This window comes from Aquarana catesbeiana, linkage group LG06 (genome assembly GCF_042186555.1).
Source record: "Aquarana catesbeiana isolate 2022-GZ linkage group LG06, ASM4218655v1, whole genome shotgun sequence".
Classification (NCBI taxonomy): Eukaryota; Metazoa; Chordata; class Amphibia; order Anura; family Ranidae; genus Aquarana; species Aquarana catesbeiana.
The window spans coordinates 97987982-98012893 of NC_133329.1; the positions used below are offsets into that span (position 1 = coordinate 97987982).

Consider the following 24912-nt stretch of genomic DNA (forward strand, 5'->3'; position numbering starts at 1 on the left):
AGTGGTCTGGTCAGAGGCCAGGTGATTGTTTTTACATGGAAACGTGTGATCGGATGGGCCAAGTGTACATGTTTATGTGCAGGGAGCGCAGCCGGACACTTCCCCCATCTTAGCGCAGAGTTTGGTGATGGGGGCGCCGCTTGTCTCTTCTATAAGGATCACAGCGTGTCCAAAGTACAACTTCACTTCCACTTTAAGGGCTTATTTACACTTGAGGGTGGAGAAATAGGTAAAAACACATTGTGTGTCGTAGTAGTAATGTCTTCTACCACGTTTCTAATCCCCCCCCCCCCTAGTGTCCTCTGCCTGCTTTCATATCACCCCCCACTGACGTCACTAGGGTTGGTGTTACCCCCTCTATTAGTGCAGCCCCTCCCCCTTTCCGTTGGCGCAGGCCCCCCTCCCCCTTTCCGTTGGCGCAGGCCCCCCTCCCCCTTTCCGTTGGCGCAGGCCCCCCTCCCCCTTTCCGTTGGCGCAGGCCGCCCCCCCTCTCTTTCCGTTGGCGCAGGCCGCCCCCCTCTCTTTCCGTTGGCGCAGGCCGCCCCCCCTCTCTTTCCGTTGGCGCAGGCCGCCCCCCCTCTCTTTCCGTTGGCGCAGGCCGCCCCCCCTCTCTTTCCGTTGGCGCAGGCCGCCCCCCCTCTCTTTCCGTTGGCGCAGGCCGCCCCCCCTCCCTTTCCGTTGGCGCAGAAGGCCCCCCCTCCCTTTCCGTTGGCGCAGAAGGGCCCCCCCCCTCTTTCCGTTGGCGCAGAAGGGCCCCCCCCCTCTTTCCATTGGTGCAGCCGCCCCCCCTCTCTTTCCATTGGTGCAGCCGCCCCCCCTCTCTTTCCATTGGTGCAGCCGCCCCCCCTCTCTTTCCATTGGTGCAGCCGCCCCCCCTCTCTTTCCATTGGTGCAGCCGCCCCCCCTCTCTTTCCATTGGTGCAGCCCCCTCCATCTCTTTCCATTGGTGCAGGCCCCCCCCTCTCTTTCCATTGGTGCAGAAGGCCCCCCCTTCCATTGGCGCAGGCCCCCCCACCTTCCATTGGTGCAGACATTAAACTTTACCCCCTCGTTCCCAGTAATATATTATGCCCCCCCGTAGTGTCCCCTGACACCCCCCTCCCCCCATTATAGTGTCCTCTGCCTGCTTTCATATCACCCCCCAGTAATATACTGTGTCACCCCCCTCCACACACACACAAACAGTAATGTCTTCTGCCATTAAGCCCCCCCCCACAGTACTGTCCTCTGCAACCCCCCCAAACAGTGACCCCCCCCTTCTTTCCCAGTAGTGTGCTTTCCCCTGCCCCCCCCCCCAATAGCACTATCCTCTGCCCCTCTAGCTGTTTCCTCTGTCGCCCCCAAAGAAGTGTTGACAACACACAGCTGTAGGTAGCTATCTCCTACCTTACAGGGGCTGTACATCAGAGGAGTGAGAGGCAGCACAGCGCTGGATGGAGGGCGGAACCTGCAGCTGCTTTCAAGTGTTACTAAACCCATAACAGTAAAATCAGTCTGTATATGCAGTAAATCATGCTTGTTATACTCACTGTGGAACCTAAGGGGTTAATCCTCTGCATTGTGTAAAAAGGTGGTTTGATCCTATCTTCTCTGATCCTCCCCTTCTTCCACTTAACAACCGTATCAAAAACATAACACGGGTGAGTTGTTGATGCGTTCTTGCTGCGTTTTCAATGCATTTCAACAGGGAGGTGCGTTTCTGATGCAGTTTTTTTTTAACTAACCAAAAATGCAGCAAGCAGGATTTTTAATGGACCAGTGTGAAGACATGCATAGACTTTAAAGGGATGCATTTGTCTTGAGGTTTTCTTGTGCTAAAGGTGCCAATAATGGCCGACAATAAATTCATATTAATTTAAATTCATTATATTAATTAAAAAATCGAACATAATATAATTCTATATAAAATATATATAATTTTTTACAAAACTGTCATTCTCGGTTTCGGTGTTCGGCAAAGTGCATCCTGCATTTTTGGTTTCGGTCAAAAATTTCCATTCAGTGCACATCTAGTTATAACCCCTGTCTGCTTTATTTTTTTGGCCATCTTTGTCACGTTGGGAAGATTTCGCTTCACTTCCTGTCCCATAGCCAAAACAGGAAGTGAGCAGAAATCTCTCCCCCCCCCCCCCCAAAGTAATGCCTAGTACACACAATGAGAAAATGCGGTGAAAGATACCACTTTTTGGAGCTATCATCTAATAATCTAATCGTTCGTACGCAGCTTTCAAGAGCCGATCACGACAGTTCATGCTAAAATATCTGAAGGGACAAGCAGAAATCTTTTTCTCATACGGTACCAGAATGAACCATTTTCGTGTAGCTAGTACGGTTTTTGTGTGAAAAAAGGGACTAAGACCGCGCATGCTCGGAAATGAAAGAATACAATACATTACCTCACTTCCAAAGTTGTATTCTGTCATATGAGAATTTTCGTAACTTTAGTAACCTATTGGTTTTTGATAGGAGACTAGCATGCCAAAAAGAAAACGGAAGATCAGTCGTCCAATACTCTCATCGTGTGTACAAAGCTAAAGAGAATCCTTCAGGGTCCCCATTGGAAGATTTCCTCTTTATTCCAATTCTGGGAACAACCTAAAATTATTATTTTTTTTATTCCACTCTTGCTGATAATGGTAAACAAGACAAATATAGAAGGTGAATCTCCTTAACTGTTTGCCGTCTGCCCTATAGCCGATTTACTGCACTTCCAGGTAGGGGACGATCCCCAGATCAGAGGGTAGCAGCCAAATAGATGTCCGTCAGCACCCACTGGTCACCAAGGAAAGACGCAGGACAGAGCTCTGCCTATGTAAACAACACAGAGCTCTGTCCTGAGAGGGGAGAAGTGATGGATTTCCTTTCCCTGTAAAAGCAGCATACAGTACACACAAACACTGGCTAGGCACACATTAAACCCTTTAAACGCCCTAGATTTTTAACCCCCTTCTCAGTCAGTGTCATTAGTACAGTGACTGCATTATTTTTTTTAGCACTGATTACTGTATTATTGTCACTGGTTTCCACCAAGTGTCAGAATGTCCACCGCAATATTGCAGTCTCACTATAAGTCGCTAATCGCCTCCGTTAATAGTATATAAAAAAAATCCAATATATATCCTATAGTTTGTATAGCAGAATACATATTGGCCTAAATTTATGTCGAAATTTGATTTAAAGTTTTTTTTTTTTTTTTTTTTTTGGATGTGTGTGTAATATTAATATATATACTTTTTTTTGTTATAGTATAAAAAACGCAGTGGTGATTAAATACCACAAAAAGAAAGAAAGCTCTATTTGTGGGGGGGGGGGAAGAATTACATACATTTTATTTGGGTACAGTGTTGCATTAAGGTGCAATTGTGAAAGTAACGCAGTGCTGTATTGCAAAAAATGGCCTGGTTGTGAAGGGGGGTAAATCTTCCAGAGGTGAAGTTGTTATCAGGGGCACAGACAGCAATAAAAACCTGTAGAGATAGAAATGGAGCTGCGCTAATTAAATAAGTTAGCCAGAAATTAATACAACACACACAAAGTGCAAATGATGGGCATATATGTTGAAATTGCTCCCAACACCACAAGATATTATAGATTAGTCCATAATCATAAACATGTGAAATCTTGATATGACTTGTGACAACACCCGTCCACTAGGGTACACAGCGCGATGACGTCAGCAGGCCACTCCTCCCAATGCGCGTTTTGTCACACTCTGACGTCGTCCTGGGGCACCTGGACGACGTCAGTGTGACGAAACGCACGTCGGGAGGAGTGGCGGGCTGACGTCTTCGCGCTGTGTACCCTAGTGCAGTGGTCATCAACCCTGTCCTCAGGGCCCACTAACAGGCCAGGTTTGCAAGATAACTGAAATACATCACAGGTGATATCATTTGCTGCTCAGTGATTGCAGTATTCTAGTCTGCATCTCCCCAAGGTGATACATAAAACCTGGCCTGTTAGTGGGCCCTGAGGACAGGGTTGATGACCACTGCCCTAGTGGATGGGTGTTTGCTTGCCGGCCAGCTTTTTAGAATCTTTGCAAGTTATCTCTTACTACGTGTAAGTAGTGCAATTTTATTTTAATAAATGTTCTTAATACGATTTACACTACGGGGAGCTCCTCTTTGTTTTGGGTTACCCTTCAGTCTTCAATCGAGACCACTGAATGATCGAGTCTCCTTGGCTGTTTGCTGTATGTTCCTGCTTCATTACATCAAGCATTTGAGAGCTGTCATCGCCATTTCTCTAGAACAAGGCCCTGGCGGGGTTAATATCCACAAGCCCATTTTAGTTTGCCTTTGGTAAGCACGCAATCTATGTGGTGGAGGAGCACGAGTTTGTGGTGTTGTCACAAGTCGTATCAAGATTTCACATGTTTATAATTATGGACTAATTTATAATATCTTGTGGTGTTTCAACATATATGCACATCATTTGCACTTTTTGTGTGACTGGGGCTGCAATCTCTCTCCACTGTACAAAACTGAGAAACTTAAGTCTAGTACACCTGATTAGAAAATCGGATGAAAAATGCCGCTTTCAAAGCAATCGTAACAATAATCTGATCGTTAGTACACGCCTTTCGAGAGCCGATCGTGACAGTTCATGCAAAATTATCTGATGGGACAAGCACGATCGTTTTTCCTCGTTGGATACCAGTACAGTATTCGTCTGAAAAAAAATCCGAAGACCATGTATGCTCGGAAACGAAAGAATACATTACAACACATTACATCATTTCCCAAGTTGTATTCTGTCGTATGAAAATTTTCCTAAGTTGAGTAACCTCTTCATTTTCGATATGAGACTAGTATGCAAAAAAAAAAAAAAAAGTACGATCATTCATTCAATATTCTCATTGTGTGTATGAGGCTTAAGAAAGTTTTGCCTTTTAGTTATACTTTAATTATGAATGATGGTTCTAAAATTATTGATGTCACTCCGATGTGCGCGGCAATAATATAAATAAATAAATAATAAAGCTATTCCACCTCGAAGAGGAAGGCATTTTTATCTGCACCCTGTGCTTGCGAAGAATGGAGCCAGGTGCTGCCTGTTGATAACGTCCTCCTTGCAGTACAGTCCGGGTTTCCATTATTCTGATCTCAATCTACCGATAAGCTCAATCACAACGCCGCCCTTTGTGTTTATTCCTATACTGAGATAGTCTCTATAATCATCTGCTACTGAGAGGAATACAAAAGCTGACCTCCTGAAAACAGCACATTGTTAGTTTTTATAAATAAGTTTGCTACAGATTGTATTTTGTTGTACAGAGTATCGGTTAAAGGAAAATAATCTTTATTCATCATGTAAAATTCTGCTGCAGTAAATGAGAGCACGTTTAACCGCTTCCCGACCGCCTCGCGCAGATATACTGCGGCAGAAGGGCGCGTACAGGCAGTTTAACGTACCTGTATGTTGCCCTTTAAGAGGTAGCTTGCGCGCGCGGGGGGAGCTCTGTGACTGTGGGACCCAATGTCCGCGGGGATACCCGCGATCGTCTCACGGTGAGATGCTAATATAAACAAGCATCTCCCCTTTCTGCCTAGTGACACTGTCACTGATCTCTGCTCCCTGTAATCGGGAGCGGTGATCAATGTAGTGTCACACACAGCCCCTCCCCCCGCAGTGTTAGAATCGCTCCCTAGGGGACACACTTAACCCCTACAGCACCACCTAGTGGTTAACCCCTTCACTGCCAGTGACATTTTTACAGTACTCAATGCTATTTTTTAGCATTGATCGCTGTATTAATGCCAATGGTCCCAAAAATGTGTCAAAATTGTCCGATGTGTTTGCCATAATGTCGCAGTCATGATAAAAATCGCTGATTGCCGCCATTACTAGTAAAAAAAAAAAATTATTACTAAAAATGACATATAACTATCCCCTATTTTGTAGACGCTATAACTTTTGCGCAAACCAATCAAACGCTTATTGCAATTTTTTTTTTTTTCACCAAAAATATGTAGAATAGGTATCGGCCTAAACTGAGGGAAAACATTTTTTTGGGGGGATATTTATTATAGCAAAAAGTAAAAAAAAAAATGTGTTTTTTTTTCAAAATTGTCGCTATTTTTTTGTTTATAGCACAAAAAATAAAAACCGCAGAGGTGATCAATTACCACCAAAAGAAAGCTCTATTTGTGGGAAAAAAAGGACGTCAATTTTATTTGGGAGCCACGTCGCATGACCACGCAATTGTCAGTTAAAGCGACGCAGTGCCGAATCGCAAAAAGTGCTCTGGTCTTTGGAAAGCAAAATGGTTCGGGTCTGAAGTGGTTAAAGCTGTAGTGTAAAAGAAAAAAAAAATCCTGCTGCAGGTTCGTGTCATAATGTGTTAGTGTACACCACATATAGCACATTATGATAAACATGCCTGTAAAACAAAGTCCCCCAACGGCACGCTGTCAGCTTCTCCATCTTCACCTGGTCTTCTTTCCGGGTTCATGCTCTCCGGCCGTTTGAATGGCTGGGTCATCATTCGCATCACTCCTGTGCATACGCATGATCACTGTCAGTGCAGACCACAGTATACAGTGGATATAAAAAGTCTACACACCCCTGTTAAAATATCAGGTTTTTGTGATGTAAAAAATAAGACAGAGATAAATAATTTCAGAACTTTTTCCACCTTTAATGTGACCTTTACCCAGACTTACCCAGACTTTTAGGGTACGAATCTATCAGCCTGGCACATCTTGCCTTGGCAATATTTTCCCACTCTTTTTTGCAAAAACTCTCCAAATCTGTCAGATTGTGAGGGCATCTCCTGTGCCAATGTTGACTGGTATTTGGAACTGTTCATCTTTCCCTCTACCTTGACTAAGGCCCCTGTTCCAGCTGAAGAAAAACAACCCCATCATTTGCCACCACCACCATGCTTCACGGTGGGTATGGTGTTCTTTTGGTGATGTGGTGTTTTTGTGCCAAACATATCTTTTGAAATTATGGCCAAAAAGTTCAACCTTGGTTTCATCAGCCCATAACACATTTTTCCCACATGCTTTTGGGAGACTTCAGATGTGTTTTTGCAAAATTTAGCCGGGCTTGTATGTTTTTCTTCTTGAGAAAAGGCTTCTGTCTTGTCACTCTAATTGCCAGATATTCCTGCAGCTCCTTTAATGTTGCTGTAGGCCTCTTGGCAGCCTCCCTGATCAGTTTTCTTCTATTTTTTTTTTTTTTTTTTCAGTTTTCTTCACAGTTTTTCATTATTGTGTTCTATGGTATTATCTAATGCCTTGGAAATTCTTTTGTATCCTTCTCCTGACTGATACCTTTTAACAATGAGATCCCTCTGATGCTTTGGAAGCTCTCTGCGGACCATGGATTTTGCTGTAGGATGCGACTAAAAAAAGGTCAGGAAAGGCCTACTAGAACTGAACTTTATTTGGGGTTAATCAGAGGTACTTCATTTTTTTTTTTTTTTTTTTTTTTTTTTTTTTAACTTTCCATCTATTAAATCTTCTGCCCTTGTGGTTTTAACTTTGGATGGTAAAACCATTTTCTTTCTGCCAGTAAATACCTTATACAGCCCACTTCCTGTTTCTTGTCTGGTCATTGGCTTAGGCTTTTGACCTCATACACAACTCTCTCTCACTCTTGTGAGAGTTTGCCAGGAAGGGAGGGTGTATGAGTCATAAGAGGGCCAATGAGGGTTGCAGAGCTGGAGGTGTGTGTCAGTGTAAATCCAGGAAGTGAACAGGCAGCAGCTTCAGCTGCCCACAGTTAACCTCCCTGGCGGTATGATTATTTCAGATTTTAGGTGCTGAAAGCGGTACAATTATTTTGCACAGAAATATGGCGTTTCATATTGTAGGCCTGTAATTCTTAGGAATAGTTCACTTAAATCTTTCCAAACAAGAGTCTAGTAGACATCCCGGGTATGATAAAGTTTGAAAAACGAAATAAAAAATTATAATAAATAACTATAAATAATTAAAACACATAATAATATAATAATAATAAAAATTATATAATAATGTAATCAAATCAAAAACACTGAAATTTGCACAGTTGCAGAATTTTAGCTTTTATTACTTTTAGTGTTTGATGACGGATCTCCCCACAAATCACTATCGCTCAATTCTGCAAGTGATTATAATTTATTATCGCTTTTTTCTAGCTGGTCTAAAACCACTTTTGATGTAAAGAGACAGTTTTGGTTGCTATGGACAATCTCCAGTTTCCTGGCAGAAAGAACAGTTTTATATATATAAAACTGCATGCAGGACACTGGGCAGACCACTAGGGACAAAGGGGATGTGTAGTTATTTGATACAGTACTGTAATCTGTAAGATTACAGTATGCTGTATCTATACTATGTGTTTCACTTTTGAATTTACCGCCGAACTCCGTCCCCGTGCGTCGCAACGCTCGCAGGGAACGGAGCTCGGCACTGTGAATCGAGCGAGACACAGCGGCTCGCCGATCACAGCGGGGAGACATCGCAGGAACCAGGGGACAAGGTAAGTAATCTCTTCCTGGATCCTGCGATGCAAGCCCGAGTCTGGCTCGGGGATACCGCTTTTGGTATGTAAAATCCACCCCGAGCCAGACTCGGGAATACCGCCAGGGGGGTTAAAATGAATGCAGCCAGACTCAGTGGAGGGAGATTTCTGCAGCATATTTGGCAAGTACAGAATCACAGTATATATAAAATAATATGCAAAGTGGTTGGAGGGAAGCTTCAGAATAGCAAAGATGTTTTTATTACCAATTATGTGAGCAGACTGCAGTTCCTCTTTTAATGATGGCAGGGTGTGTACTGACTCCTATGTAACATGAGTTTGAATGTGATTGTTTAAGGCCTCTTTCACACGGGACGGATCCATGATGATCCGCCCCGTGAACATCCGCTTGCTCAGTGGGGATCGCTCCGCCGATCCCCGCTGAGCAGGCAGATGACAGGTCCATCGCTGCTCACTGTGCATTACGTGCCATTGCGTCAGTGTGCATGTGACGATAACATCGGCACATGCTGATACAGGGGATATCTCCTAAACCGTGCAGGTTTAGGAGATATCCGGGGTAGCTACAGGTAAGCCTTATTTTAGGCTTACCTGTAGTAAAAAGTGGTTGTAAAGGATTTACAACCACTTTAAGCTGCTGTAGTTCAGACAGGGCCATGCCATCATGAAGCCCAGACCACCACGAGTAATGGCGGGAGCATGGCTCAGTAGGTAGAATTGCCTGTGGGTGGGAACTATCTAAAGCCACTCTCACATATATGGGAGCTTTAGACAAGCTAGGATGCTGCGGTGGGTAGGCATTGTGGCTCTATAGAGTTATTTAAAGCAGTTTTAAACCCAAAACCAAAAATGTAATGTATTGCAGCTTACCAATCATTAGATGTGGTGGCTGCATTTGTTTTCTTTTGTTAGGCAATTTTTTTTCCCCCTCTGTTTTCACCTAGTGATCTGGCCAGTAACACCTCTTGTATTAGAGTGCCCCCACTCTGGATGAAGGAGAACAGGGGGCACCTTTGGACAGCATCATTGTCATTCTGGGCAGGAGGGGAATGTTGGATGGACTAGTAGATTTAGATACACTAACAAATTGAAGCCGAACTCCAGCTAACAATTTATAAGCAGTTTCAGCAAACCGTTTTTTTCCTTTTGGGATAAAGCACCTTAAGGCTGCATTCACACCTGAGCGTTTTCAGGTCGTAAAACACCCAACAAGCAAAATCACATTCATTTCAATGGCACCTGTTCACATCTGAGCGTTTTGTCACCTGAAGCAAAACGCCTGAAAAATGCCCTAAGCTCATAAAAGAACATGAGCTGCTTTGGGGCAGATTACAGGCGTTTTTCTGCCTTTTTACATTGGTGACCTGAACAAAATCATGGTAAAAACGCTCAGGTGTGAATAGAGTGTTAGGTTTACCAATGCCACGTAGTGTGAGGGCCTAGCTTAACAATCAATTTAATTTATTTCCAATCAGACAAGCCCTTGCACTGTTAAATTGTTACCTCTAGAAGGGATTGTACAATTAGATTGTAACGTGTATTTTTTTAGCTTTATACACATGCACTACATGTATTCTTTTTAGATTTCAGTTTCATGTTATTTTGTATACAGTTCATTCAAAGTGTCAAAATGTATGCATGCATTGCTGCTGTTCACTATGAAAAATGAAGCAAAGCTGCAGCAAGCAAAATTGTATAAGATGCCACACTAAAATGTATAAAACATCAGTTCTGTTGTTGCAGATGACGAAGACGATGTGCATAAATGTGGCCGCTGTCAGACAGAATTCACGAGCCTGGAAGAGTTTGTCCAGCACAAGGTACAAAAGATGTGTCAGAGGGCCGTGGAGCAGTCCCTGGAGTCTTCCATACCAGTCCTCAGCAGCCAGGAGGTACGAGTAGATTCAGTAGATGCCTATTGAGAAGTTTCTTTTGCGTTCGGTATTTTGGAGTAAGGATTGGTGGGAGTGAGGTATTGAACTCCTAATTATAATATTATCCTCTCCTAATGTGTAACAGCAGGTGGTTCCTTCTGTAGAAGATCCTGTGAGCATCTCCCACGTGGTTGTGGAGGCCTCATCAGAGGAGATTAGCACTGCAGACGATCAAGGTAATCCTGAAAATCTCAATGTGCTCTCACCTCTTCTACTTTTGTACTAAATAATAAGATATTTTGATGTACCTGTACTGATTGCACTGATGCTGAGAGCACATGCGCTGTGATGTTCACTGGCTGCTACAACTGTGAATAACTCCTAAACGGTGCTAGTTTAGGAGATATTCCCTGTAGGTACAATTGAAAAAGTGGAGTTTACTACCGGTTTAAGACTGTTTTTGTTTATTTTAAAGCTGCTATAGTGTCCTTTTAAAAAGTGACAGTGACTGCAGATAGTCCAGTCTCATCCCCCCACAGGCAATTTATACTTTTTGAGCCATGCTCTCGCCCCGGCCTCCCATTACTCATGGTGGTTTTGTCTGGGTTTCATGATGGCATAAATCAGCTGTACCTACGGGTAAGCTTTATAATAAGCTTACCTGTGTAGGTACAAGTACAAAGGCAGAGTTTACTACCGCATTAAGCCTCTAGATGTGACAGGCTCCATTTTAATTGAAGGGACGTTCACTTCAGGACACCGTGCACTATATCAATTGCATTTTTAGCCTTGAGGGGAGTTGTGTTGGCCAGCCCACTTAAAATTAATGGGCAGTAATGTATCCAAGCACAAGACAATTTGTGTCTTGTTGCGTTTTTTTTTTTTTTTTTTTTTTGGGGGGGGGGGGGGGGGTTCTGGAGGGATGCCATTGAATGAATAGTGTTACGATGTACCAGAATGTATGTGCTGCATTACTGAAACACACTGATGTGAACTAACTCTTAGCACATTGGACTATCACATTAAATTACTTTAAACTCTCTATATGAAAGCAGAACCGAGGTTGTGACATAAGTGGGGCTTAAAGCGGAGTTCCACCCAAAAATAGAACTTCCGCTTTAAGGGAGGTGACCCCCTGACATGCCACATTTGGCATGTCATTTTTTGGGGGGGGGGCGGTACCTCTTTTTAGAGGGTCTCGGCTCCCACTTACTCCTGGCGCACCGTGGCACCGGAAGGGAGATCGCCTCTCCCCCCCCTCCCTCTCAGTAGTCATCTGGGACACGTCGCAGGTCCTAGATGATTGCCCAGCCAGTCACGGCGCGTGGCTCGCGCATGCCCAGTGGGTGCTTGGCTGTGAAGCCACAGCCGGGCGCCCACAGTTACAATGCCGGCGCCGCAGAGAGGAAGGGGAGACGAGCGGGGCTTCGTTCCCCCCGCATCGTTGGACCCTGGGACAGGTAAGTGTCCTATTATTAAAAGTCAGCAGCTGCAGTATTTTTAGCTATTTAGCTTATATATATATATATATATATATATATATATATATATATATATATATATATATAAATTTTTTTTAAGCAGAACTCCGCTTTAAATCCACATAACTGATTAAAGAAAGCTGTATACTTTTTGTTGCACTTTCTTTCCATCTTATTACCTTCTGTTAGCTTACAAGTATTGTTTAAGCCCATCTTATTAACTTCATGGTGCTTTCCCCTTCCTTATGTGCTCACGTGATGTTTCCTGTCACCCAGCAGCCTTTGAAGAGGTAAAGGATTCTATCCCCAATGAGGAGACTGTTGATGATGACCAGAGAAGTGATACCCAGGAATATGATTTGGATTGGCATGATGAGGACCCAGAGGAAGCACAAGATGAGACCTCGATGATGAAAATGGTTGTGGATGAGAGAGGTCGCTATGTGTGCCAGTTGTGCGAGAAGACATTTAAGACAGTGGGTTGACATTTTCTAGTTCTGCATTGTGTCTTTGGGCAGTCATGTCTGCTGACTTAATCTATTCTTCCTAGGCTAACATTCTGAAAGCCCACATGCTCATCCACTCCAACAGGAAGGACTTTGTTTGTAGAATGTGCGGGGATGCCTTCAGGACAAAGGGCTCCCTAATTAGACACCACCGACGGCACACAGGTAAGGGTTGACCTGTTATGAATTTTCAAAGGAGCAGCATTCTCAAAAGAGGTTTTATTCGGTACAGTGAGATTTCTCATATCGGCATGTTCTTTTAGCGTAGCTTTAAACAAAATCGCATGACACTTTAAGTATAATGAAAGGCAAAACGTTTTATTTATTTTTTTGGCTTGATTGGTGATGATTCAGCACCAGTCATGTTTTTATTGCAGTTTGTGTCTCCATTACACATCACAGATTATTTCTCTCATTCCCAGTGATTAATACTCTGGAAATTAAAGTCAGTGACAACAAGTTTGTTCCAGATTGACTGTTCCCAGTGTTACTAAACCCACAACCGTAAAATCAGTCTGTATATGCAGTAAAGCATGCTTGTTATACTCACTGTGGAACCTAAGGGGTTAATCCTCCGCATTGTGTAAGACTGATCCTGTCTTCTCTGACCCTCTCCTTCTTCCACTGTCCCCAATCCATATCCTGATAGTACAGAGCCTTGGAGTCACTCTGCACATGCTCAGTCTTTGGTGTTTGTTAGGTTTTTTTATTTATTTATTTATTTATTTATTTTTTGAAAAGGGTGCATGTGATCAGCACATGGGTCAATTGGCACTGTCCAGAGGGTCAGGGGTCCTGCAGCCTCATAGGACAGTCAGAGTAGAATGTAAACTTTTCCAACAAGCTTTAACTAGACACTTAGAAGTCACAAGACTACTATATACTGCTGATTAGAAAAAAAGGTATTTAGCAGTTTTTATATTTACTAAAATAATTGCATTTCCTTGTTCTGTGGGAGACCAGATATAGTGAATGCAGGGTCCTGGGTTTAGTAACACTTTAAAGCCAGCTCCATGAAGACAATAGGAGGAGATTTACTAAAACTGGAGCACTCAGAATCTGGTGCAGCTGTGCATGGTAGTCAATCGGCTTCTAACTTCATTTTATTCACTTAAAGTGGAAATCCATGCTAAAACTAAAATCCCTGCATCTATAGTCGCCAACATTCTAACACTAACCTCTCTAGCCTTGTAAAGAAGAAATCAGTATACTTACTTTTTTCTTCAAGCAATCTCCAGCTGCGGAAGCTTTGATCCCACGCTGAGCTGTCAGCCGCGGCTTCGCTGTGTGGACGGGTGCGCAGAGGACACATCCGACAACGGAAGCCCCATAGCAAGTCTTATGGGTTTCGTCACTCCCCATTCATTTCACATTTGTTGTCGGACGTGCACTCCGCAGAGCTTCCGCCGCTGGAGATCAGGTTGGATCGCCTGCAGAAAAGGTATGTATACTGATTTCTTCTTTACAGGGTTAAATAAGTTAGTGTTAGAATGTTGGTGGCTAGATGCAGGGATTTTAGTATGGACTTCCACTTTAAGCTTTGGCAATAAAACCTAGAAGCGGATTGATTTCTTTGCAGAGTTACAACTGATTTTGCACCATGCAATTTTAGTAAATAACCCCCATAGTTTGGTGTGGAGTAACTCAAGTGCACATGACCCTGACCAAAACGCTATTGAACACCAATTATGAGGCAGAACTTCTCACCCAACATCAGTATCTGACCCAACAGATATTCTTTTTGGCTGGACGGGTACAAATTTCCATAGAGATTTCAATATCTTGTGGAAAGCCTTCCCAGAAGAGTGGCAGCTCCTATAGCTGCAAAGAGGGAGCCATCTCCCTATTAATACCCATGGTTTTAGAATAAGATGTCAAACAAGCTCGTATACAGGTGCATCTCAAAAAATTTGAATATCACCAAAAAGTTAATTTATTTCAATTAATCCAATTCAAAAAGTGAAACTATTATATTATATATATTTCTTACACACAGAGTGATATATTTCAAGCATGTCTTTATTTTAATTTTGATAAGTATGGCTTACAACTAGTGAAAACCCCAAATTCAGTTTCTTACAAAATTAGAATATTGTGAAAAAGTTCAATATTGTAGACTCATGGAGTCACACTCTAATCGGCTAATTTACTCAAAACACCTGTAAAGAGTCTTTAAATGGTTTAGTAGATTACACAATCATGGGGAAGACTGCTGACAGACAGTTGTCCACAAGACCGTCATTGACACCCTCCACAAGGAGGGTAGGTCACAAAAGGAAGGAAAAAGTGTGGTAGAAAAGGGTGCACAAGCAACAGAGATAACCGCAGCCTTGAGAGGATTGTGAAACAAAGGCCATTCAAGAATTTTGGGGAGATTTACAAGGCGTGGACTCTGGCTGGTGTCAGTGCTTCAAGAGCCACCATGTTGCATGATATTAGCAAAACAGTTTATGAAACTACACTAAAGTTCATTTTAGGACACAGAAATGCAATAAATTGTCCAACTTTTTGGTAAAATATAAAAGATGAAGTTGCACCGAGTAAATGGGTACCCAATTAAAATTGCGTGCACCTGTGAAATGGTGAAAAAACTCCAATACCCTATATTTTTCATGGGCAATGCTTTTAAAAGCCATTTGTAGGGCAGTTGTCGTGTGTTTGCACATGTGCCATACTCTTCATTTTCGGATGATGGATTGAACAGCTGTATTTATACTGAGAATAAATTACACACCGGTGAACTCTGTTTACTAATTAGGTGACTTCTGAAGACAATTGGTTCCACTAGAGTTTAGTTAGGGGTATCAGAGTAAAGGGGGCTGAATACAAATGCACGCCACACTTTTCAGATATTTATTTGTAAAAAATGTTGAAAACCATTGTCACTTCACAATTATGTGCCACTTTGTGTTGGTCTATCACCTAAAATCCCAATAAAATACATTTACGTTTTTTATTGTAACATGACAAAATGTGGAAAATTTCATTAGGTTTGAGTACCTTTTCAAGGCACTGTATAGGTGACAGGTTCTCTATCTGGGCTGTTTCCACTGCACCTGATGGAACGCAGATCATGTTTCATCAGCTGCTTCACTGGGCACTGATCCTCGTGATTGACAGTGCCACGCCAGGAAGTGACATCATACACATCGCTTCCTGGTCTATGTCCAGGAGGGTGGGCTTATGAATGGCTGTTCATAGAGCTCCCACCGCCCTTCTCAGCGCCACCTGCCATAACTGCATCGGGGCTGCAGATGGGACAACGAAGCCCAGTAAACATGCTGGCGTGGTGTGTGTGTGTGTGTGTGTGTGTGTGTGTGTGTGTGGGGGGGGGGTTGCGTTGGGCATACAGTGCACCTGTCATGGAAGAGATTGGGTGGCTTCAAAGCTGTTTGTATCCCTTCAAAATGAAAGCCAACAGTCGACTTAAATATATAAATTTACACACAATCCCAGCTGGTGCAGTGGCTGGGAGGGTGTTTAAAAACACATTTGCTGCACGGTCCCAGCACTGTTTTAAAAATAAAACCTAAACTAAAGTGGTTAAGATATATATTTTTTTTTTATATTTGTGTTCTTTCACCAGATGAGCGACCCTATGTTTGCTCAAAGTGTGGCAAGAGTTTCCGAGAATCTGGGGCGTTATCCCGGCACATGAGGTCCCTCACTCCCTGCACTGAGAAGATGATGATCAACATGGAGAAAACCTATATGAATAGTCGGGATGAGAACTCGTCAGGTGGGTCCACAGAGGACTTTGGTATGTTTGTGTATAGAGGCTGGGGGAGGGTGCTTAAAGTATAGGTACACCCTAACGCTAAAATCCCTGCATCTTTAGACATCCACGATACAACAGTAACCTATCTAGCCCTGTAAAGAAGAAATCGGTATACATACCTTTTCTGAAGCCAATTCGACCGGATCTCATGCTGAGCTGTCGGCTGCAGCCGAAGGCGGGTGCAGAGGACACATCCAACAAGGGAAGCCCCATAGTAACCCTGTGGGTGACGTCCCTTCCCATTCATTTCACAGCAGTTGTCGACTGTGTCCTTTTGCAGAGCATCAACTGCTGGAGACTAGATCGGCTTCAAAGAAAAGTATGTATAGCGCTTTCTTCTTTACAGGGCTAGATAGGTTAGTATTAGATCGCGGATGTCTGTAGATGTAGTGATTCTAGTGTTAGACTGGACTTGTACTTTAATATATTTTACTAGGTGGTTTTGCATTTCACAGATTTGCGATTTCCACTAGAACTTTTCATTTACAGTACACCCATTTATAAATAATAGGAAGGCATCTGATGGTATATCTGCTAAAGAGTCCTTCATGTGAACGTGTGTTTTGCTCATACATATTGCACAGGAAATGACAGCAGTAGAATTTTTTTAAAGCTGTTCTCTGTGGGGTAATGGACTCTGAACCTTTTTCTTAAGTTTCCCAATACTTTGCTTTATTCAGACATTGCATCTACAGACACTTCTTCCCAGACGGGGACAGATGAGGTAAATGGCTCTCCAGTGATGCGATTTTTGGCAGATGAGAAGGGCAACCTACTGCACGAGGTCCAGGTGCAAGCAGTGGCTGTTAAACCTGGGGTGAGTGTGGATTTCACTGCAAATTGCATGCTCTTGGCATGATAAATGCATAGATATGCAGTGAGTTAATTTGTATGGAAACATTCTGCATCCACACTCAGTTGGCATTAGGTCTTAATTTATTGCATTAAAGTCTTTGAAGAGGAACTTCATCCCCTTCATTTTTTTTTTCCTCTTGCCTATTTTGATGGTATATCCTCAATAAATATAGTTGCGCCCATAGCTCAGCTCCTGGGATTTGTCCATCCCTGATGTAGAGGACAGAAATCCCCATTGACTTCTAATTGTATCATTTCAATAGACAGATATCATAGTGGGCAACACAGAAGAATTGGTGTGTCCTCAGTGCGGTGAAATCTGCAAGACTAGCAACTCCTTGAAGGTACATCTGAAGGGTCATGAAGGTAACATATACTCCACAAATGTTTTTCACACCCATCTGACTCTCTCTAAAAAGAGCCCTTGTCTTGTAAATCAAAGGTTTCTGAGATTGAAACAAAAAAAAAAATACCCCCAGTCTAATTAAAACTGAAATTTAGGCAGCTAAAACAAAAATTAAATGTGTTTTGTGCATTGATACAGTATTAAATACATTTGATGTATATACAATGATGCTTTTTTTAAAGCAAGCTGTGTAGATACCTGGATATGTGTTTTTGGCCATTTGCAATCCACTGTACAGCATCACTAAAGCTGGATACACACTATACAATTTTCTTTAGACCAGGGATCCTCAAACTACGGCCCTCCAGCTGTTGCAGAACTACACGTCCCATAAGGCATTGTAAAGCTCTGACATTCAGACATAACTTGGCATGATGGGAATTGTAGTTCCTGAACAACTGGAGAGCCGTAGTTTGAAGAGCCCTGCTTTAGACTTACCAAAACCATATAATATGAGGTTAAACCTTTAAGAGTTTCAATTTGTATGCAATCAGGTAGGCCCCTGCACTACATGGTTTTGGTAAATCTAAAGGAAATCTAACAACAGAAGTTGCTTAGTGTGTACCCAGCTTTAGACTGGGAGAGAGAGAAGCATAACCATGACCTAGTCGGCTATGCTGCAGTGCTTACATTGCTAATAAAGGACATGCTGAAAGGAGGAGAGAACGGAGTGACAGTTGATCAAATCAATAAATGTGCCGCACTGTCTACCTATCCAAATATTTATAATATATTCACAAATTGAGTGTCAACTCTTATGATAACAAAAAAACAACAAATCACATTCCATGAAAAACTGCTTGATCCAATTACTCCATTTTAAAGTGCTCCAAAAAACACTGTGCCACCTGACACGTGCTTCCCCACCTTATGAGTGTATCCTCACCTCAAGGTGTGTGAGCCCACACTTAAGTTAGGTCAAACAGCGCTTGTGAGCCTCTCCAGGGCTCAATCTGATGGGTCTAGATTTCCCGGCTTCTATGCTCTACCATATAGCAATTTCTCTGTCGGTGGATAACATCAAGGTGCATATGGGTAAAAAAAAAGCTCCAATAGTTATATCGTTAAGACATTGACTTTGTTAAAACATATTTCAAATTCAGTATTCACATATTCCTGGTGCTTCCAGCGCACCAGGCTAAATCAGGCAAAACCGCTGTCTGCCCGCTGACTGCTTTTTCCTCATAAGGGTCCGGGTGCCTTCACCGTCCTCGTCCCTCCCCTACGCGTGTCGACACAGGATCACGTGTCATCCTCAGGGGGATTTCTAGACTGAGCTCTGTAGTCTGCTGCTTTCCCCTGCTCACTTGCAGATTGGGGGAGGGACTTGACTTGTAAATGTTAACTGCATCACAGAAAAATCAAGTCTCCTCCTCTGCCAGACAGGTCTAAGCTGTATGGCCAGGTTGTGTAAATCATGGGACTGGATGGACAGAAATAGAACTCCTTTTGTCTTGTAAAAACTGCTCCCAATTATGTATTTCATCTTTGTGTTTTGCAGCTCAGCTTTAAAAATCAAAACATTCTTTGTAATACGCTTTTAAGTCCCACCCCTCTCAACTTAGAATGTGGAAAAATTTGCTTGGGAAGAGGAATACTTTATGGGCTGCTTTGCACCATGAATTGCACAGAATTGGAAACCACCACTGCTTTATACCCCAGCACCTCACTGCAGAGAGGTGGGGCTAGGCAGCGCAGTGTGGTTCAGACCTTTGGGATATTCTATGATGATGTTGGTGGCATATGATGTTGATGATGATGGGTATGTCACTACCTCCAGTTGCAGTTGGGCATGAGATAGCAATGCCTTCCATACAGATGCTATGGGAAATTTTGGAAGCATTTCTGAGCTTTGTCACACATCCCGAGGAAATGCCTTAACAGTCTTTCTGCCGTGATCAACACTGTGCATGTGTGGTGTAAGTGGCAGCATTTCATTTCTAAAATAAAGATTTTTGATGTGGATTGTACATCCCATATAGCATGGGAATTTTGATTTTGACCATAGACTTTTTAATGTATTTACATTTTAGCTTTTACTATATTTCAAACAATGCTAAGGTGTCAATGATTTTTGGGCAGGTTGTAAACTGTACCGATGCGATCAGTGTGGTCGGGAGTTCTTGAAGGCTCATCTGCTCAGGAAGCACCAGGAATCGCATGGCAATAACCGTAAATACAAGTGTGGTGAGTGCGGGAAGCTGTACAAGACGGTTGCTCACGTCAAAGGTCACATGAGAGTTCACTCAGACGACAGGCCATTCCCTTGCCCCAAGTGTGGGAAGAGGTATAAAACAAAGGTGAGTGTGGGGCAGGGTTAACACCGCTTTTACGGGAGTTGTAAGCTGCACTGTGAATGAGTTGTCTTTTGCAAGTGGGTTAGTGTGATTCCACCATTTTTTTTTTTATTGTAAAAGTAAAGACTTTCTCTAGGAGCATAGCACAGGAAGATGGTGGGGTACATGTTTGGAGAATGGAACTGAAGGTTAAGTTCCCCTTTTTGAAAAAAAATAAATGCACATATGTTTGCAGGTAAAAATGCGCATTATTTTTTATCTTAGCCTGCAGAGCATTGCACCTGTGATCCATAGTGGGTGTAATTTTGGGCTCCTGCACACACCGCCTAGAACTCCCTACCCATACCTCTGTCTGGGCAGACAGTTCCTGAGCAGTAGGCAGCGTGAATGAACCATGACCATGCTGCTCAGCGCGCCCACAGTTCATTTTAAATTTCTGTGAATGAATGATGTGGCTTTGTGGGTGGAGTCCCGCAAAGCCAGGTTGGTTTTAAATTGTGACAGGGGGCGCGAGGAGAAAAACCCCTGCCCTGAGGGATCGGGGGTGAGCAAAGGGTGCTGCCTAGTAACATATTGCACCCTAAATGTGGGTGTACGTTTAACATATTACTGAAGGTGAACTTATCCTTTAAAGCTGAAGTTCAGTCAAAAGGCTAAAAACACAGAAGATGTATGGAAGCTGATTTTCCTGTTGAAGGATTTGTTGTGGTCTATCCAGTCTTAATGCTTACACAGCTCTTTTTAGACAACACAGTTCTGTCTGGCAGGACAGCAGACCTCAATCATCTTTCATGTGGGTTGGAAACACTTGCAGGTCTTGTACCTCCCCCAGCCTGTGACCAGACAGTGAAAAGAGAAGCAGCACACTATTAAGCTGATCTGTCACTCTGCTCTCTCCTATCACCGTGTTCTTTGGTGGCACATGAACACCGCTGCACAGCAGGCATTTAATAAAGTATGACTAGATATAAATTACACAAATTAATGCAACTTAGTATCTGCATGGAGTTGAGTTTTAAGTATATTTTAGATAATAAAGACTGTACATGAAATAATAAAGATGAAACTTTTTGGATTAACAGAGGTCTGTTTTGCCTCTCATGCATTTGTCTTATTTAAACCAGAATGCTCAGCAAGTGCATTACCGCACCCACTTTGCAGACAGGCCATTTGTTTGTCCATACTGCCCTAACAGCTTCCGGGAGAAGGGTTCCTTGGTGCGGCACATAAGGCACCACACAGGAGAAAAGCCTTACAAATGTCACAAGTGCGGCAGAGCGTTTGCAGAGCATGGAACACTAAATCGCCATATGAAAACCAAAGGTAAAATGGCTTATTGCTTTCAGCAGTCTAGGCTGAGTGGGTCTCTCCAAGACATCCAGTGTAGTACATTGCATCCGAAAAGTATTCACAGCACTTTGCCTTTTCCACATTTTGTTATGTTACAGCCTTATTCCAAAATGGATTACATTTTTTTTCCCCTCAAAATTCTACAAACAATATCCCATAATGACAACATGAAAGAAGTTTATTTGAAATCTTTGCAAATTTATTCAAAATAAACAAAAAAATCATGTGTACATCAGTATTTACAGCCTTTGCCATGACGTTCAGAATTGAGCTCAGGTGCATCCTGTTTCCACTGATCATCCTTGAGATGTTTCTACAATTTGATTGGAGTCCACCTGTGGTAAATTCAGTTGATTGGACATGATTTGGAAAGGCACACACCTGTCTATATAAGGTCCCACAGTTAACAGTGCATGTCAAAGTACAAACCAAGCCATGAAGTCCAAGAAATTGTCTGTAGACCTCCGAGACAGGATTGTATGGAAGCACAGATTTGGGGAAGGGTACAGAAAAATGTCTGCAGCTTTGAAAGTTCCAATGAGCACAGTGGCCTCCATAATCCATAAATGGAAGAAGTTTGGAACCACCAGGACTCCTTCCTAGAATGGGCCACCCGGCCAGACTCAACAATTTGGGGGAGAAGGGCCTTGGTCAGGGAGGTGACCAAGAACCCGAGCTCCAGCGTTTCTCTGTGGAGAGAGGAGAACCTTCCAAAAGAATATCTATCTCTGCAGCACTCCACCAATCAGGCCTGCATGGTAGAGTGGCCAGACTGAAGCCACTCCTCAGTAAAAGGCACATGACAGCCCACCTGGAATTTGCCAAAAGACACATTGAGGACTCTCAGACCATGAGAAACAAAATTTTCTGGTTAGATAAAACAGAGATTGAACTCTTTGGCCTGAATGGCAAGCGCCATGTCTGGAGGAAATCCGGCACCGCTCATCACCTGGCCAATACCACCCCTACAGTGAAGCATGGTGGTGGCAGCATCATGCTGTGGGGATGTTTTTCAGCGGGAGGAACTGGGAGACTAATCGGGAATGAAGGAAAGATGAATGCAGAAATGTACAAAGACATCCTTGATGAAAACCTGCTCCAGAGCGCTTTGGACCTCAGACTAGGGCGAAGTTTCATCTTTCAACAGGACAATGACCCTAAGCACACAGCCAAGATAACAAAGTAGTGGCTATGGGACAACTCTGTTAATGTCCTTGAGTAGCCCAGCCAAAGCCCTGACTGATTTAACATCTCTGGAGAGATCTGAAAATGGCTGTGCACCAACGCTCCCCATCCAACCTGATGGAGATTGGGAGGACCTGCAAAGACTGTGGATGCTTATGTACATGGGATTTATTTTTAATACATTTGCAAAGATTTCAAACAAACTTCTTTCACGTTGTCATTATGGGGTATTGTTTGTAGAATTTTGATGAAAATAATTAAGATGTAAGGGTTGTTTTTCAATACTGAAAAAAACCCAAAAAAAAACACCTGGACCAACTCTGTGACGTCAGCAGACTTCAGCCCGCTCTCTGCTAAAAACGGGTCACAGGAGTGCAGAATGAACTGCATCCTGTGATCCACAGGAGAAGTACAGCCAAATGGGCTTTGGCTGTACTTCTGCTTTTAATTGAATCCATTTTGGAATGAGGCTGTAACATAACAAAATGTGGAAAAAGTGAAGCGCTGTGAATACTTTCTGGATGCACTGTACATACAAATAATGTCGTTTTATTGATCCAATTTTAAAGATCTGTAACTTTTGAAATTTAATTAATTGCTCTCTTTGGTGCACATTATGACACTAATATAATTTATCAAAAATGTTCAATTTTAAAGTTGGCTTTTTCCGCCTAAATATTGGCCTTGTTTTGGCTTGAGCAACGATGGGATTTTATGTAGGTGTATTCCTTCTAAACTCCCTTTTTCTCCATCTTTCAGAGCTAGTTCCACTCCTTCGCCCCTGCTGGTAGATTTGTAGCGCACATATTCCCAACCAATGGTTTGTGTGCTGTAAAGAGTATTTACATAGCGTACGCATGGGGTGTGCCAGATGTACCTGGGCAGTCACCCCATTCGCAATGGCAGGCGGCCTCCCTGTCACATTCGGTTTTAGACCTGGACAGGAGGGGTGGCACATACTGGAATGGATCCTCTCCATTTTCCTCCTGCAGCTACTGAAAGCCCGCTTCTCCGCTACCTCTCGTTGACATTCAATGGCTGCAGGAGGAAAATACAGGGATAAGCTCCAGTAAATGCTGCCCCCAAAGCATTTACCTGTCAAGGTTACTCTTCCTTCTTTGCTTTCCCCACACTCCACCCTGAAGTATCCCCCGCAGGGATGATTCAGGATGGAAAGCGGGGAAGGGGCTGGTAAATATGTAATTTACCAGCCCCTGCCTTTTCTGAATGAACACGGTGAGCGATCGGTACCACCGATCTCTCGCTGTGTTCATTTACAACTGAAGCATAGTAAATTATAGCTTCTGTACCTCCCACATCACTTTCTCTTGCTTTTAAGAGTACAGTGCCTTGAAAAAGTATTCATATCCCTTGAAATTTTCCACATTTTGTCATGTTACAACCAAAAACGTATATGTGTTTTATTGGGATGGTACAGTATGTGATAGAACAACACAAAGTGGCACATAATTGTGAAGTGTAAGGAAAATGATAAATGTTTTTTTCAAACTTTTTTTTTTTTTTTACAAATATCTGAAAGTGTGGTGTGCATTTGTATTCAGCCCCCCTGAGTCAATACTTTTGTAGAACCACCTTTTTAACTGCAATTACAGCTGCAAGTCTTTTTGGGGATGTCTCTACCCACTTTGCACATCTAGAGTGACATTTTTGCCCATTCTTCTTTGCAAAATAGCTCAAGCTCTGTCAGATTGGACGGAGAGTGTCTGTGAGCAGCAATTTTCAAGTCTTGCCACAGATTCTTAATTGGATTTAGGTCTGGACCATTCTAACACATGAATATGCTTTGACCTAAACCATTCCATTGTAGCTCTGGCTGTATGTTTATGGTCGTCCTGCTGGAAGGTGAACCTCCACCCCAGTCTCAAGTCTTTTGGAGACTCTTAACAGGTTTTCTTCTAAGATTGCCTTGTATTTGGCTCCATCCATCTTCCCATCAACTCTGACCAGCTTCCCTGTCCCTGCTAAAGTAAAGAATCCCCACAACATGATGCTGCCACCACCATGTTTCACGGTGGGGATGGTGTGTTCAGGGTGATGTGCAGTGTTAGTTTTCTGCCATTTCTTTCAACAATGGCTTTCTTTTTGCCACTCTTCCATGAAGGCCAGATTTGTGGAATGCACGACTAATCATTGTCCTGAGGACAGATTCTCCCATCTGAGCTGTGGAACTCTGTAGCTCCTCCACAGTACTATGGACCTCTGGTCTGCTTCTCTGATGCTCTCCTTGCCCGGCCTGTCAGTTTAGGTGGATGGCCATGTCTTGGTAGGTTTGCAGTTGTGCCATACTCTTTCTATTTTCAGATGATGGTTTGAACAGTGCCCTGTGAGATGTTCAAAGCTTTAGATGGTTTTTTTATTAACCTAACCCTGCTTTCAAATTCTCCACAACTTTATCCCTGACCTGTCTGGTGTGTTCCTTGGTCTTCATGATGCTGTTTGTTCACTAAGGTTCTCTAACAAACCCCTGAGGGCTTCACAGAACAGCTGTATTTATCCTGAGATTAAATTATACACAGGTGGACTCTATTTACTATTTAGGTGACTTCTGAAGGCAACTGGTTCCACTAGATTTTAGTTAGGGGTATCAGAGTAAAGGGGGCTGAATACAAATGCACACCACACTTTTCAGATATTTATTTATAAAACATTTTGAAAACCATTTATAATTTTTCTTGCACTTCACA

At 42.9% G+C, this 24912-nt stretch overlaps 1 protein-coding gene across 6 annotated transcripts in view; it reads left to right on the forward strand.

Moving 5' to 3' along the window:
• The window catches only part of E4F1 (E4F transcription factor 1), a 38690-nt gene that overhangs the window by 470 nt on the left and 13308 nt on the right, over positions 1-24912 (forward strand). Inside the window, exons 2-10 of one of the 6 annotated variants that reach the window (XM_073636493.1) lie at positions 10219-10367; positions 10495-10585; positions 12107-12306; positions 12381-12501; positions 15923-16075; positions 16795-16931; positions 17233-17335; positions 19458-19675; positions 20797-20995. In XM_073636493.1, the coding sequence (XP_073492594.1) occupies positions 10219-10367; positions 10495-10585; positions 12107-12306; positions 12381-12501; positions 15923-16075; positions 16795-16931; positions 17233-17335; positions 19458-19675; positions 20797-20995 (1371 nt within the window). The remainder of the gene's footprint in view (positions 1-10218; positions 10368-10494; positions 10586-12106; positions 12307-12380; positions 12502-15922; positions 16076-16794; positions 16932-17232; positions 17336-19457; positions 19676-20796; positions 20996-24912) is intronic. The other 5 variants (XM_073636494.1, XM_073636495.1, XM_073636496.1 and 2 more) reach the window with 5 other exon arrangements.